The sequence below is a fragment of the Protomyctophum bolini genome (genome assembly GCF_963924005.1).
Source record: "Protomyctophum bolini genome assembly, chromosome: 19".
Classification (NCBI taxonomy): domain Eukaryota; kingdom Metazoa; phylum Chordata; class Actinopteri; order Myctophiformes; family Myctophidae; genus Protomyctophum; species Protomyctophum bolini.
The window spans coordinates 22571186-22586523 of NC_137880.1; the positions used below are offsets into that span (position 1 = coordinate 22571186).

Sequence of the window (15338 nt, forward strand, 5' to 3'; positions counted from 1 at the left end):
TACAGTACAACATATACTATAGCCCAGGGATACTCAAATAGATTTACCTGTGGGCCACATTACAAAAATGGCAAGGGGCCAGGGGCCAGTAGATAAAATTACGACATTAATGATACTTGATAACTTCTCTCTTTCAATTGCTTTATTTTCGCAAAATGTATCAAAGTACAATGTGGCATGTGCATGCACACAATATGTAAATAAATAAATGTGTTACATTTTCTTGCATAAACACAAAGAGCTGTTTCCATAACTGCACAAATTATTGCACATAACATGAGTAGCTGTTATAATAACATAATAACATAACATGAGTAGCTCTTTGCCTGCCTGCCTGCCTGCCTGTCTGTCTGTCTGTCAATGAGTAGCTGTCTTACTGTCTGCCTGTCTATGAGTAGCTGTCTGCCTGCCTGTCTATGAGTAAAATAAAACAATCTACCTGAAAATAGATAGCTATAAGTGAAGAGCAATTTCCGCAATTACCATTTCCGCAATTACCATTTCCGCAATTTCCATTTCCGCAATTTCCTCAATTTCCATTTCCGCAATTTCCGCAATTTCCATTTCTGCATTTCCGCAATTTCCATTTCCGCATTTCCGCAATTTCCGCAATTTCCATTTCCACCATTTCCGCAATTTCCGCAATTACAATTTCTGCGGAAATGGAAATTGCGGAAATTGCGGAAATCCGCAATTTCCGCAATTTCCAACTATTAATGGCAGCTGGGTTTCATCATTCAAATAAAATAGAATTCTGTCCGTTTAGCTATAAAATTATGTCAGGGAATAGGGATACACAGTATATGTCTTTCATTTGCATTGCATCTCCCCCCCCCCAAGCTTTTATTTGCGTTCGAGTAATAGTACAACTCTAATAGTATTACTTATAATAATGTAATTAAAGATAACTTCATTCAGATTTCTTTATTTTTATTTCATTTTCCAGATTTTTTTTTCTTCTTTTTTTTAGATTTTCATTGGTGGGCCAGTCATAATGGTCCCGCGGGCCTGAGGTTGAGTATCACTGCTATAGCCGAGAAAGATATTCAAGTGCAAATGTACTTAAGTACAGTACTCAAGTAAATGTACTTCGTTACCGTCCACCACTGGTTATGGGAAGCACATTAGAATGAGAAGAGTATATTCCTCATCTTTAGTGCCGTCTGATTCTCCACCTAACCAAGTTAACCTAAGTTAACCTCAGGAGCTGCAAAGAAAGCAAGAATCAGTTGTTCCTCTGCCTTCTGCACAAATGTGTGCATTCGTGTGCGTCAAACAATAGATGAAATTCTTAGCTAAGTGTGGCACTCACAGTGTAGTGAATTGAACTTGATGTCCACACAGTGAAGAGCTGCTCCTAATGCACCCCCTGAGTACAATGCCTAGTTCATGCAGATGCACCTGGCAGCAACGTTTTCTTTTTCTGTTTCTGATATTTCCCAGTTGAACCCTAGCATCTCTATTCTGCTATTCTGGCGGAAACATTCTCAGGCAGATACACGAGAGCTCTCAACACAACGCGTTGTGAACCGGCTCGGCTATTTTCAACAAAGATTTTGTGTAGATAAAAAACTACATGATTTAGTCGTAGCCCGCCTTGCCGACCTCAGTCAACTAAGTATAGGTGTTTAAAGTGGGATTTTTATTTATTTATATCTTTACAAAGCTCCTTGTAAAGTACAGTAAAAAGCCTATTTGACGAAATGGCCCGGAGCAGTCAACCCTAAAATGCAGCCCATATATAACACAAAGCAACCTGTTCTCTAGAGGGAAAACACATACTGTAACTGAATCAGCAAAGTACAGTAGAAAATAAACAACATCAACAAACCACATGCTGCACAATCTTTGCAGCCTCTTCTGCATTGTTGTTGTGACAATGAAAACAACAGAGAATGTCTGTCATTTTTCTCTTTTTTTTCTTCTAAAATGTCTTGTTTTTTTGCCCTCCCGGAAAGGAGACAGCTAGCAGTCCCTTCCCCTGTGAAGTTCAGAGGTTTGGAGACTGGTTTATTATTTAAAGTGTATTCTCCTGTTTGTACGTCAGTCAGTTAGTCAGCAGGCAGGCAGCTTGCGGCCTGTCACCAGGTGTTGTTGTTGTGTCATCAGCAGCGGCAGAGACTTGACGAGGTCTGCTCCCCGGCTGGTGTTAATTCGCTTCATTCCTGGAGGGATAAAGAAAACAATAAATGTCACTGTTGACAGGCAGAAACCACTTATCTACAAATGTAAATTATTTGTGTGTGTGTGTGTGTGTGTGTGTGTGTGTGTTTTGATTTTTTAATTACTACCCTACTAACTACAGCATCCTATAAAAGTGGCAGCGGCCCAACACATTTTGAGCTTGTAGATCTGCTACTTATAGCAGTGGCGTGCACATGCGGACACCTTGTGCAGCGCATGGAACCGTCCCGTTGCCTTAATAGTGAGATTTATAGATTTTGGGGTCTAAATAATATTAGAATCTGTGCATGCCACTGACGCCATTAGACTCCTGACGGTTTTGGATTTATGAGATTTTCCACCCAAGACGATATCTAAATCTAGGAGAGGAGTTCTCAAATGTTTTCATATCAAGTACACAAAAATGAGCCGCTGACCCCCATCTGGAAATTATTTTGTGCCAGGGACCCCCACCATAGAGTACCATCATTCTTGATTCTATATATGAGTCAAACCGCCGGGATCATTAATTTTGTTTAGAATATGGCACCATTTCCATCTCGTCTACTCACACTGCAGCTCTTTGGACATTGGACAGTTCAGAAACCCTCCGGACCAATGGCATCGTCAATGGGGATTGATGTCACTGGTAGGCAAGTTTCTGTGTCCACAGTCCTCCTCAGAGACACAGAGTAGAGTAGACAAGTTTCTGTGTCCACAGCCCTCCTCAGAGACACAGAGTAGAGTAGACAAGTTGCGGAACTGTCCACAGCCCTCCTCAGAGACACAGAGCCAGTAGACAGAAATGGTGCCATCTTACAATGAGCAGGCGTTAAAGGAACATTTCACCACTGGAAGAAACTGCAGTCACTCCTTGTTAATAGTATTTGTAGTAGATTACAGTAGCACCATATGAAATGTGCACCCTATGGCCAGAGAAATAATGAAGTCTGTGTGTTTGACTGGATTACTGAATTCCTACAGCGACCATAATGCCCCCCCTTGTGTCCAGGAAGGAAGTGAGACCACATTTTCATGACACATTTTGGTCATGAACATGGCGTCATGACTAAAATATCTAAAACACATAACACAATCCCAGGAAACCCCAGGAAAGTGTTTCTTGTGTCCTATAAACTGGTTGCAAAAGGGGTGAAGTGGCCCTTTAATGAGGACCGATAAATACGAAGATAGTTTGAAAATGTATGAAGTGGTCCTTTAATGCAGACCTTACAATTTACATCATGTTCTCAGTGACCTAAAGACAATCTATCGTTTTCCTACAGAGGGTATGTGCATGCATAAAGTGAGTGGCAACGTGGGTTTAACGTTGTTTAACATCGTTTAATGCAATCAGATATGACTTTTCTGTTTGGATGTATTTGTCATGGCCAGAAAGTCATTTTTTGCCACTCAGTAGACGTTCCCGCATAATTTACGGGAATGATGATGTCACGTGCATAGCCTCTATTAAGGTTAGAACTTGTTGGCCTGGCCCGTGGCTCAGCGGTCCAGGCACCTTGGCCGGTAGTCCAAGTCTGGTAGTGTGCTGTAGGCTCGACTCCCGATCCCGACGGCCTTTACTGCCTTGTCACCCCCCATCTCTCTCCCCCATTTCCTGTCAGCCTACTTACTGTCTGTCCCTCTATAAAAATATAAAACATTAAAAAAAAAGGTTAGAACTTGTTATTCTGATGCCAAAGTCGTCCACCTCTTAACATCAAAGTTGGTCGAAGCTACTTTGTTTTTTAAATGTGGTATATGTACTACTAACTTCAAAGCACCTTCCACAGATTCAGAGATCCAGATTCCTCTCTTTGAAAAAAACACTTTTTTTTTTACTTCTCTGGGGCAACTCTCTGCAGACAGCAGGAACAGAACCATGGAAATGTGCCTCAGTTCACAATTTGTTAGAGATTAGTTGCAGGGGGAGCGCTTGTTTAATAGAATCTTACCTGCGCAGGTAAGACACCCAAAGAAGAGGCCGACACCCTAGGGAGGGAGGGACACTATTAAACAAGCGCTCCCCCTCACGTCTTGTTTTATGGCACGTTGAAAGAATCCAAGATGGCGGCTCGGAATAATAGTTGTGGAATATTTTGGACAGAAAGTAGCTCATAACTTTTTTTATGGGGACTTTTATGATAAACAAGCGACACCAGATCGAAAGAGGATAATTCAAGCTTGGACTACAGCTGCAATGTTGGTGAGTTTAACGTAATTTAAGACCAGGAGGTCACAAACCAAAAAACATGCATAGGAAGTCGATGGAGGTTATTGCAACTCTAGATTCAACCAATTGTAAAAAAATCTAGAGTTGCAAATTGCGGCTACGTGCAGGCCAGATCTGATCTGCGGAGCATTCCGTTGCTGTCGGGCAGAAACCCTGAATCTCCATGTTACAACTTTTCTTTTTTAGGTTATAGAGCATAGCAGTAGGTGTGTTTTTCTGGACCCACTGAAAATTCGATAGAGATTTACACAAAATATTAAAAATATATATTTTAAGCTTAGAATCAAGCCATCCAGGATCCGGGTGAATCATGCCCATAAAACCTTTTGATTCTGTGGAAAATGTTTGAAGAATAATTATATGATATACCATACTTTTAATAAATACCCTTTGTTTAGCGTTTTTCATTTTTCTTTCTTCACATAATCAAAGGTGTTTTGGCCATGATTCACCAGTATCCTGGATGGCTTGATTAAAGGCTTAAAATAATTGATATAATTTGTGTAAATCTCTTTTTCAGTGGGTCCAGAAAACCACATCCTCTGCTATGCTCTATTTTTTGTATTTATTTTTTCTTAAATGAATGTCCTACTTTGTCACTAGTGTCACACAAAAGTACAGAGAGCGTTGTGATCTTGTAGATCTGCTATTTGAGTATTTTATTTTATTCTTTGTGAAAGTTTTAGGTTTGTCTGGGTTTTATTCTGAAGGAATGATTTTGGACATACCAAGTTTCCACCCAATAGTGGCGTGTAAAATAAATCCATACTGTCTGAAGTTTAGTTAATTAGTTGCAAAATAATACAACATGCAGGAAAAGATTAGCAAATAATAAAAAGCAAAAACGCAACTCTTAAATCGCCTGGCTTCAAAGCAAAAGAAAGAAGCATGAAACTAAGGGTGACAAAAAAATCAATATGACAGACAAAGACAACTGGTGTTGAATTTAATTCAACTTAATCTCTTCTTCAGAAGGAGTAGTACCTTAAGGCTAAATAAATATACTGTAGCATGGGGCCATGCAAGGCTAGCGGCCTGCGGCACTGAGAAAACAGGCTGAGTGTTCAGTGGGCCGATAGTAATCACGGAGAGATAAAGCGTGTCCGTTCACACAGTCCAAATCGTTGTCTGCTATCGAACACTCTGACATTTAGCCGTGTGTGTGTGTGTGTGTGTGTGTGTGTGTGCGCGCAGAAAGCTTCCTCTGCAATGCATAGCCGATCTACAGGCTTGTAGATCGGTATTTTTTGACGAAGAGATTTGGGTGAAGACAGAAAAAGTGGTCAAAGTAGCCTACAGTTGTGTTATGCAGTGGTGGAAAATAACGAAGTACAATTACTTCGTTACTGTACTTAAGTACAAGTTTGGAGAATTTGTACTTTTATTGACTACTTTTCTTTTGCTGTATTTTTACTTTTACTTCGTTACATTTACAAGGAAAAAATCGTACTTTTAATGCGCTATATTTAAAATCGGACACCTCGTTACTCGCTACAAATTAAATAATAAAATCTTATATTTGTCTTACTGGAGGAATGCGCAGTTGAGAATTGAACAGGGCTGCTCCACTCTCAGATAATAGGGGGCGGAGTTGTGTTCTGCTGCCTGGCCTGCTTTGAAGACGGCAAGACGCACACACTGTGTTGTTTTGTCACACGCATTCAACATGGATGCATTAAACATGCCTTAATATTTAGCGGAAAACCAACCAATAAGTCCCTATCCGACACAAATTAACTAATCTTTCTCAGCCGTCACTGGAGCGCGCATCTAGCTACTGCATGATGATCATGCACGCTGACAGACAGCAGACACTGTCCCAACTCCTAACACAAACACTGAGGGAACTTGTTGTTGTACACACATAATGTGCCACGAAAAATAGCTTCCAATAGCTTAGTTGGTTATTATCGCTTCGAGGAGGTACGTGTCCATAATATCGCCACGAACGGCCAACAAAAGACATCTCTCTTCCACAGTGAATGAAGCCTAATTTATTCTTCGCCGTACAAAGTGTTCCGTGCTGAAAATAGCTGATATACAAGCTCACAACTCGTCGCGTCCGGACACGTTGTGAGCTTGTAGATCAGCCAACCCCAGCATGCGGAGATGCAGGCTCTGAGAACGTTCAGAAACTTTTGCCTTCACAATAAAAGCATGCAAAAGCCCATATAGAGAAGGAAAAATAATTCGGTGGCATTTCACATTGCAAAAGAGCAATTTTTGTAAAATGTAAAAAATATATAAAAATTAAAGCAAAAAAATAACGAAAAAGAACTATAATAGTTCATTTTTCAAAATTTGGAATGATGAACTATGAACGGAACTAGTTCATTTTAAAAATGTTGAACTGTGAACTGAACTATAGTTCCTAAAAAAAAAGAACTTTCCCAACACGATGTATGCTGTTGGGGGTTCTGTATTTTCAGTATTTTTTGGAATAAAGCCACTTTTGACAGGATGACAATTTTGGAAATTCATTTCTTTGTATTCATTTTGAAAATAATTTTGTATTTTGTACTTTGTACTTGTACTTTGTAATTTTTACTTTTATACTTAAGTACATTTTACGCCGGGTAAATTTTTGTACTTAAGTACATTTTATTTGAGGTACTTTTATACTTTTACTTAAGTAACTTTCTTAATGGGCACTTTGTACTTTTACTTAAGTAATTTTCAAGTAGAGAATCAGTATTTTACTTAAGTAAAATATTTTTGTACTTTTTCCACCACTGGTGTTATGTGGTTAAATGTGGAAGGTTTGGCTAGAGCTACATAGCCTGAGCTAACGCTAGACCCTTCTGGCATAGATGGGAGGGTCGCGGCTCACATTTGCGCACACCCTGATTGGTTCACCGATCTGTCTGTCACCCCCGGTCTCCCCCAGTCCTTCCTCTTACCAATAGGGCCCAGCGCTTCAACGTTGGAGTGCCTCACCGGCCCCTTGGGTGCACACCGTTCAGAGCCCTGACGTCACATCATTTGGAGCGACGCCTACGTGGTTGACCCCCACTTTTAGTGCCCAGGTCACACACACATTCTCACTAGCGTGTGACTACATACAAGTTCTTACCTCGTGTAATATTCACTGGCGCCATCCGATCCCAAGTAGCCGCTCCTAACTGACTGGTCCTGAGCGGATGGAGCCGTCTTTGTACCTTGAATAGATAAACAACAAAGTTTACAATTACTGGATCTCCGATCAAGGCAAAACGTGAAAGGAAACACCTCCCTGGCTCCCATCTTTGTTTCTATAAAAACTGAAACGTGAACAGGATGGAAATGGAGAGCAACTATACACTGAAATAGAAAGTACCGGTATCCACGCTGGAATCTGTATGAATAGTTTATCTTGGTGGATTTTGAAGATAATACTGTAGCTGGCTTAATTTGGTTCCATAAAAGAGGGACACTGAGTGTGTTTTTGAAACAAAACATTGCAAACACCGTACGTCTGAAAGTTTATTGAAAGAGAAAACCAAGACTGCAAAGTAAAAATAAAGATTAAACTCTCAGTCATTTTGTCCCAGAAGAGAAAACTTGAAATGGGACATTCTGCATAATGAATACTTTTACTTTATACTTTTGGTACTTTAACCCATTCTGACCTGAGATCAGATTCATACGAGGTTTCCACTGGACACGCACTGGTCTGATTAACCCATTCTGACCCGAGATCAGATTCTAAAAATGTCAGTCGTTCTTCGATTTTTTCAAAAATAGCAGACCTACAAGCTCGTAGCGCGCCACTCGGTGGCGCGCTATGAGCTTGTAGATCTGCTATTTTTCAATAGCTAAAGCATAACATGATGCTAACACCAAAATGGGTGCCAGGTCAGAATGGGTTAAGTACATTTTGATGCCAATACCTTTGTACTTTTAATCAAGTACATTTTGAATTCCAGATGTGTACATTGCAGTATTGATACTTTTACTTAGTAAAAAGAGAGTAATTATTTTCCACCACTGCAGAAGAGACTGCACAATGTGCAGGATTTTCTGTATGAAACAATTTCATACAGAAAATCTGTATGCAGTAAAATACTGAAACTCTGTACACAGTAAAATACTGAAACTGTACACAGTAAAATACTGAAACTGTACACAGTAAAATAATGAAACTGTACACAGTAAAATACTGAAACTCTGTACGCAGTAAAATACAGGCTGCTCTCACTCAAAGTTAAATGAAGTTTGTTCAGTCACGGGTGTTTTCCTCCTGTCTCTCCAACTCTTTATTTAACATTTTCAGAATTTCAGATGGAAATTTCTTCCAATATATCTGGAGAGAGAACTCATGCAGGATAAACAAAGAAATGAGCAGACACATCAAACACTATAAAATGTATGCCGAGTGATCTTTCCTGACTGGAGGAAATTGGCAACGACACTCCCCAAAAAAAATATTTTCTGTTTATTGAAGCTGGAGAGTCAACCCTGTTGACTGAACAAACACTCCATATAGCAATGATCAGAATGCAGAGCTTTAAAGTGAAAATAACATGCAGTTTTAGCTGCAGTACCACAATGTCCTGAGGTGGTGGGGGTGCTAATATGCAGACTATTTAATATTTGAGTCATTATAATACTGATACTAGATAAAACCAGGCTTGTTTCCATTCCATGCCAGCTTGGAAAATCAACAATGGTGGACATTGTAAATAAAGTGGAAATGCAAATTTGGAACTGAAGACTGAAGAAGAGGAGGAATTATACAAAGTATGGTATTTTATGTTTTAACTACCGGTAAGCATATTTTGATTATCGCAAAAATATCGTTAGAGTTAGGGTTAGAGAGAATACCTGGTTCCATTAGGATAAGTTGAAACTAACTTTTATACCTGGCGTTAAACTTTATGGCGTTAAACCTTTCCCTATTATGGGGGGAACATTCACCAAAAATAGCAGAGAAGTAAAGTGCAAGTGACATTGATCAATTCCGAAACTATTCAGAGGCACACCTAGATTTGCGTCAAGGCACCCACTTTGAGAAATCCTGCTCTAGTCTAGAAGAGTATATACACTACAGCATTAAGACATTTGGGAATAGTTGTCTGTCTTGCGAGACTATACCTGGCACTGAAATGGTATTTGTTGCCCTTTTCAGATGCGGCGGCCAACTCCGCCAAATTCCAGGCAGAGATTAAAGGGCCAAGATTGATCACACACTGTTAATCTCGTGGGTTCCCTTCAGAAGCATGCTGTTTGCTGGGTGATGCTGGGGTGTGTTTTGTTTGTTTACTGGCTGTTTGTTTTCTGGCTGTGCTCTTCTGGTTGTGTCTCATGGGGGCAGGATTAGGCCAAAGAGGTTTGTTGTTAATGAGAGTAGCAGATCTGTCTGGCATGTTTGTGTGTTTCTTGCGAAGTGAGATCATTTTTTTTGCTGCCCCTCACCTCTAAGAGGGCTGTGTAGGAAACAGACACATGTGTGTAATAATAATAATAATAAACACGTCATTTATCACAACTAACAATCAATCAACAGATACAATTATGGGCGTGCTGTTACAGTATACGTCCTAGTCTCTGTGTCTCTAGAGCAGTGGTTCTCAAAGTGTGGGCGCAGGGGCAAAAGTATTTAACCTGACGCTGCCAGATGAGGGCGGTATTGCGGAAACATATTCCCCAACACAACACTCATCTGGGATCTCTGACAGAGTTGAGCCCTGAGTCAGATCTGCTTCGCACCGAACCAATCAGCGTGAGCTAAAGGCGGGATGCGGATGTGACGGTATATAGACACGTCGATATGATTGGTTGTGTTTGCACGCCCACACGGTGATAGACAGACGCTCCCATCCAATCATCTACCATGTATCTTGAAAAAAAGGAACAGCCCCGTCATCGAATTTGCTTCCGCGATCCCAGATCCAAATAAGCTGTGAAACAAATTTGTGTAGCAAGCTTTTTGGATCTGGCAGCGTCAGGTTAAAAAGTATTAGCCTACCTACAAATCGGATGCAACCACTTAATGTACATCGGATATTTTAAAATAGGTGATTTCGAAAAAATAGGTGAGCTATTTGTGAGCTATTACACAAATAATGGTCCTGAAGAGATTGAACATTTGGAATATTAAAATAAATAAATAAACTAAACATTTTAACAACAAAAATCTTGTAGGGGGTGGGTCCCTGGCACTATATTTTCTGTTTGGGGTTCGCAAATGATTAAATATTAATTTGTGCGTTCTTAACATTAAATGGTTTGAGAACCCTTTTGTCCTAGTCTCTGTCAGACACCCAGTTTTGGTGTCTGAGGTGTGAAAAGACGTAAGTAGCTTTGAAATGCAATTTCTCTTCACAGGGGGACAGAATGAGGCCACGGCAACCGGTGAATTATGTATTAGTAAGACAAATCAAAACAAAACAAACTATTTGTCTTTCTAGCAGGCCTTTCTTATTCCCCAACCCACACCTTTTCTTTTCTTTTTTTTAATATACACTCCCCCAGCAAGCACGGTTAGGACGTGGACAAATAATTTGTCCAGGTCCTGAGGTCACCAATATTATTGGTGACGTCTCGATTGGGGCCAGATCAAGTCAAACCAAGACTAACCAAGTCATATAACTATAGTCAGATCTGGCCCATGAGAATAAGCTATATTATTATTTCAAGTGGTGAAGACGTGCTGAAAATGACGTAAAGATCATCCCCATGTGGGCTGTGAATGTGATCTGGCCTAGTCCTGAACGTCCTGAATGTTACAGGAGGACATAATCATCATAACGTCATCATGACTTCATTCGGCTTGCTGGGCAGAGTTACATTTAAAGTCTGGCTTCATGGTGCATTTCTGCCCCAATTTTGGGGCAGAAAGGAATTCATCGTGCTACTAATTATGACTGAAAGGATCCTGTGCTGCACATCTCTGGTGGAATGCATTAGATTAGAGCAATGCTTCTCAAATGGTTCTCAACCCAATTCATATGTTGTCGTTGTATTCGATTTTGTCCACCTGGAACCCCCTCAGGGAGCACTGGTGGTCCCCGGACCACTGGCTGAAAACCTTTCTGTTGGCTTCGGTACGCCTTTAGCTGACCTCTGAACTATAGGGGTGTAACGATACATTTAAACTAACCAAACTGTGAGTGATGCTAGGACTTCCGAAGAAGAGCACACACCCGGAAATAACATGTTTAGTCTAATGTTATAGGATGTTATAGGATTTATAAAAAATACATTGTTCTCTGCTTTCTGTTCCCAGACAACGTTTTTGGTGAAAACAAGCTATATTCAACTCAGGGCTCGAGACTAAGGGGGTCCCGACGTCCCAGGGATTTTAAAATATCTATTTGGGACTTAAAGCCTCAAAGGTACCCGGGTGCCCCCTGTTCCGTCTTTCTCACTTTTACTGGTTTCTCGCTCTTACTGTGTTACAGTCTGTAACACTATATATAAACATTGATTTTACCACACCATACATACCTGCACACGGCTCCGTGTCCCGGGACGAGCTGGCAGCTTCCACCTGTGTCGTTGCAGTAGTCTGGCTGCAGGACACAGAGGCTCTGACAGGGCTGGCCGTCCACAGACGCATAGCCCGGGTCACACACACACTCTGCCTCTTTGGTCCATCCGTTCACCACACACTGGGACACCTCACTGCACGCCAGGAACCGGCACGGGTCCGCCTGGTCCGCTGGGGGGGAGAGAGAGGAGAGGGGAGGGGAAAGACAGTTAATAATCCATTTGATCACTGGTGGAAAAAGTGCTCCAATGTTTTCTTGAGTAAAAGTATCAATACTGCAATGCAGAACTACTCCATTACAAGTAGGCCTACACGTACGGTAATCAAAATGTACTTGACTAAAAGTACTAAAGTATTGGTATCGAAATGTACTTAGAAGGCCTCAATCCTAAATGGGTTAACTTGAAAATCGTTCATGGCAGGCTGAGGTATTTTATATCCAACAGACAGACAGAAGCTCATACTTTTTTTTATATTGTATATACAATATAGATTTTACGTTTTTAAATTGAAATATAAGGTTTTATTGATCATGATTCGCCAGGATCCTGGATGGCTAGATTCTAGGCTTTAAAATAATTTATATAAATATTTTTCTAAATCTCTATGGGAAAAAATAATCTTTTTATAATAATCTTGGTCAAATCTTTATTAAATAATGTTCTGCTCCTAGCCTTATAAACACCAAAGAGGCTTTGGTCTTTATAAGGCGAGAAGCATGGAGGCAGCCAACACATTTTTTATTTACTGAATAATAATTAATTTATTTGGCAGCTGAGTCAAATTTTTGTTTTGGCCAAGGTTAAAAGTTTTTCTTGTTGGCATTTTTTGTTTGATACTGTAGTTATTTTAGTTTTTTATTTTGAGACTTTGAGATTGAGAGAGTTTTGATTCTACAACTTTCGGCTTATGGACTGCTGATATATCAAATGTGCCACGCTGACATGATAGAAGTTAGTGATACGAAACTCTTCGAAGCTCTCGAAACATTAATGTCTTACATTTTACACAGGAAAAGACGTGCTGGTTCCTAGAAGATGTTTACCTCCTGTGAGCACACATTAGTATTCAGAGAGCACCTCCCATCCCCTTCCTTTGGCTCACCCTCCGTTCTCGCAGGAGGCTGTGTGAGATGTGCCTGCTTTTAATGAGCCACTGGATCTCCAGTCTGCATCGAAATGATGAGCTCTGGCGGCCAGCAGGGCTGCCTTTCTCAGACTAAACGTTATCTATGCTCATCTGGGGAAATGACTCTGTGCTTTCCACACATTCACTGCACTGGATGTGTAATTTAGGGGATGCCAGGTCAATCATCTAGGCTACTTATCTGTCAGAGTGCGTGGTGTTATACTTATGAAGAGCACAAATATAGTAGAATATATGAGAAATAGACATTGCAATTACCATTTTCTTGGTCCTCACAAGATTATTTTTGAGTGGTGCAACCACTCCTACAACCAGCAATGTCCGTGTACCTGTTTGTTTGTGTACCTGTATGAGCATGGTTTTACACCTACTGTATATGCACGCTGGTGTTGTACACCAAAAACATTGCAGCACACAACACATCACGCTAGTGTGATGTGATCATGTGTGCTTGTATGAAGAGAGTATATGTATTGTAAGTGTGTGTGTGTGTGTGTGTGTGTGTGTGTGTGTGTGTGTCAGTGAACATACCTGGCTCTACATCCAGTGAGTGTGTGTCTATGTGGATGTGCAGGCGCTGGGCTGCGTCGCTGCAGAACCTCTCCAGCACACAGTGGACAGCGTGTGTGATGTTGTACGGAACGGAGCTGGCAAACTGCATCTTACTGTTCACCACCACACTGCCCTCCCGGAAGTTCAGGATCTCCAGCTTCCTGAAGCCCGTCAGGTTGGACTGAAGGTACGGCAGCAGCTAAATACAAAATAGGATTTTTTTTGGCATTTTGGCATAATAAGTTCCATATAATTTCCAAGCAGTGGGTCGGGACCAATTTGTGGGTCACTCACGGACCAATTCTCACGACTTGAGTAAAAAATATTTCTTTCCCTACAATATATTGTTTTCAAAAGTAACGTTATAAATTTTAACACACAAATCTAAGAAATACCATAAATAAAAATTATTAAGTCGTGAAAATAGCTGAAAATGTAGATCGCAAAGACTGTAGCCTACAGGTAGACCACATGACATTCCCCTAAAAATATCTATAATTGAAATATATATTTTTTGCATCTGTCACTTGCATTAAGGTGACTTGATTGATTGATAAAAAGGGCCTGTCAGCTCAAACCCACAATGCAATAGAGTGTTGCGCACAAACATCAGTAGCATTACAATGTACAATGAACAATGTTAAAACTGTAAGGAATTGTAAAGACATAAGTACGGCCTTGAAAGAGCTCATTATTTTTGTGGCTGTCATCAATGCGATAAAGAACCCGCTCACAAATTCCAGAACACAATGATTAATTAAACATGTTCAGCTGTAGATGAGAACATATGGGCTTTGTACGTGAAAATTGCTATGTTTTTCACGGTCACCTCTGGGGTGATCGAGTACATGCCCCCCCCCCCCTGCCGGCTTACAATTGAATCCTACCGCCTCTCCTATGCCAGTGTTTGCCACCCACCTCCCAATGCACACACACACACAAACACACACGCATGTACGCACGCACAAGCGCACGCACGAGCACTTTGTTTGCTAACCTATCAACATCCCTTTGTGCTTTACATTGATGTTACATGTGTGGGAGTTATGGTAAAGTTACACTGTTGTTGAAAAAGGGAAAGGACATGCACATCCCCAACCCAAACATGGGCAGGAGCTGAATCACGAACAGTACAAAATAACAATGTGACAGATGCTTTATTGCACCAAAACATTTCGAGCTAAACGCTCTTCCTCAGACTTGGCGTGACACTCAGCCTGAATTTACATTTCGCTTCACACTCTATTATTTAGTCTGAAGCACTCTCAGTGCAGCTGTTTTCCCAGAGGGAGGGCATGACCAAAGTGGGACTCTTTGGCGATTGGTTCATATAAGCTGCCGCTTAGATTTTCAACCAAGGGGCCTTCTACAGCGTCACCAGCTGGCCCTGAATGAGAGGCTAGTGATCTGCTAGTGATACGGGGCTGGAGCCAGGCTACCTAACAGACAGACCAAAACAAATTTGAGTACTTTTTCCACCACCACCATCGAGCTCCTGCTACTTTTACTGAACAACCTACTTTTTACATTGTAATTGTTTTGCTCAGCTCAGCCCTTACTGAATTGCTACTTGGTAGTACAATGACAAATATATTTCCCCAGCCTAACATTAAACTTGTCACTGTAAATCATTACAGTGAAAACTAGAGCATGGCAAAGAAAGAGGCCATTCAAGACTCAAGACCTATTTTTGAAGATTACTTTTATTTTTTACATTTTGGGAAATGTCAGCCCATGATGACATGACTAAAATTGGGACACCTGGTTCATCAT

At 40.7% G+C, this 15338-nt stretch overlaps 1 protein-coding gene across 1 annotated transcript in view; it reads right to left on the reverse strand.

Moving 5' to 3' along the window:
* Positions 1-1861: 1861 nt before the first annotated feature.
* LOC308334618 (interphotoreceptor matrix proteoglycan 1-like) overlaps positions 1862-15338 on the reverse strand; it is a gene marked incomplete at its 5' end in the record, with an annotated part of 45441 nt that continues 31964 nt past the window's right edge. Inside the window, 4 exons of the mRNA XM_080791420.1 lie at positions 1862-2165; positions 7470-7554; positions 11825-12038; positions 13545-13764. Of these exons, the coding sequence (XP_080647546.1) occupies positions 7515-7554; positions 11825-12038; positions 13545-13764 (474 nt within the window). The 3' untranslated portion in view covers positions 1862-2165; positions 7470-7514. The remainder of the gene's footprint in view (positions 2166-7469; positions 7555-11824; positions 12039-13544; positions 13765-15338) is intronic.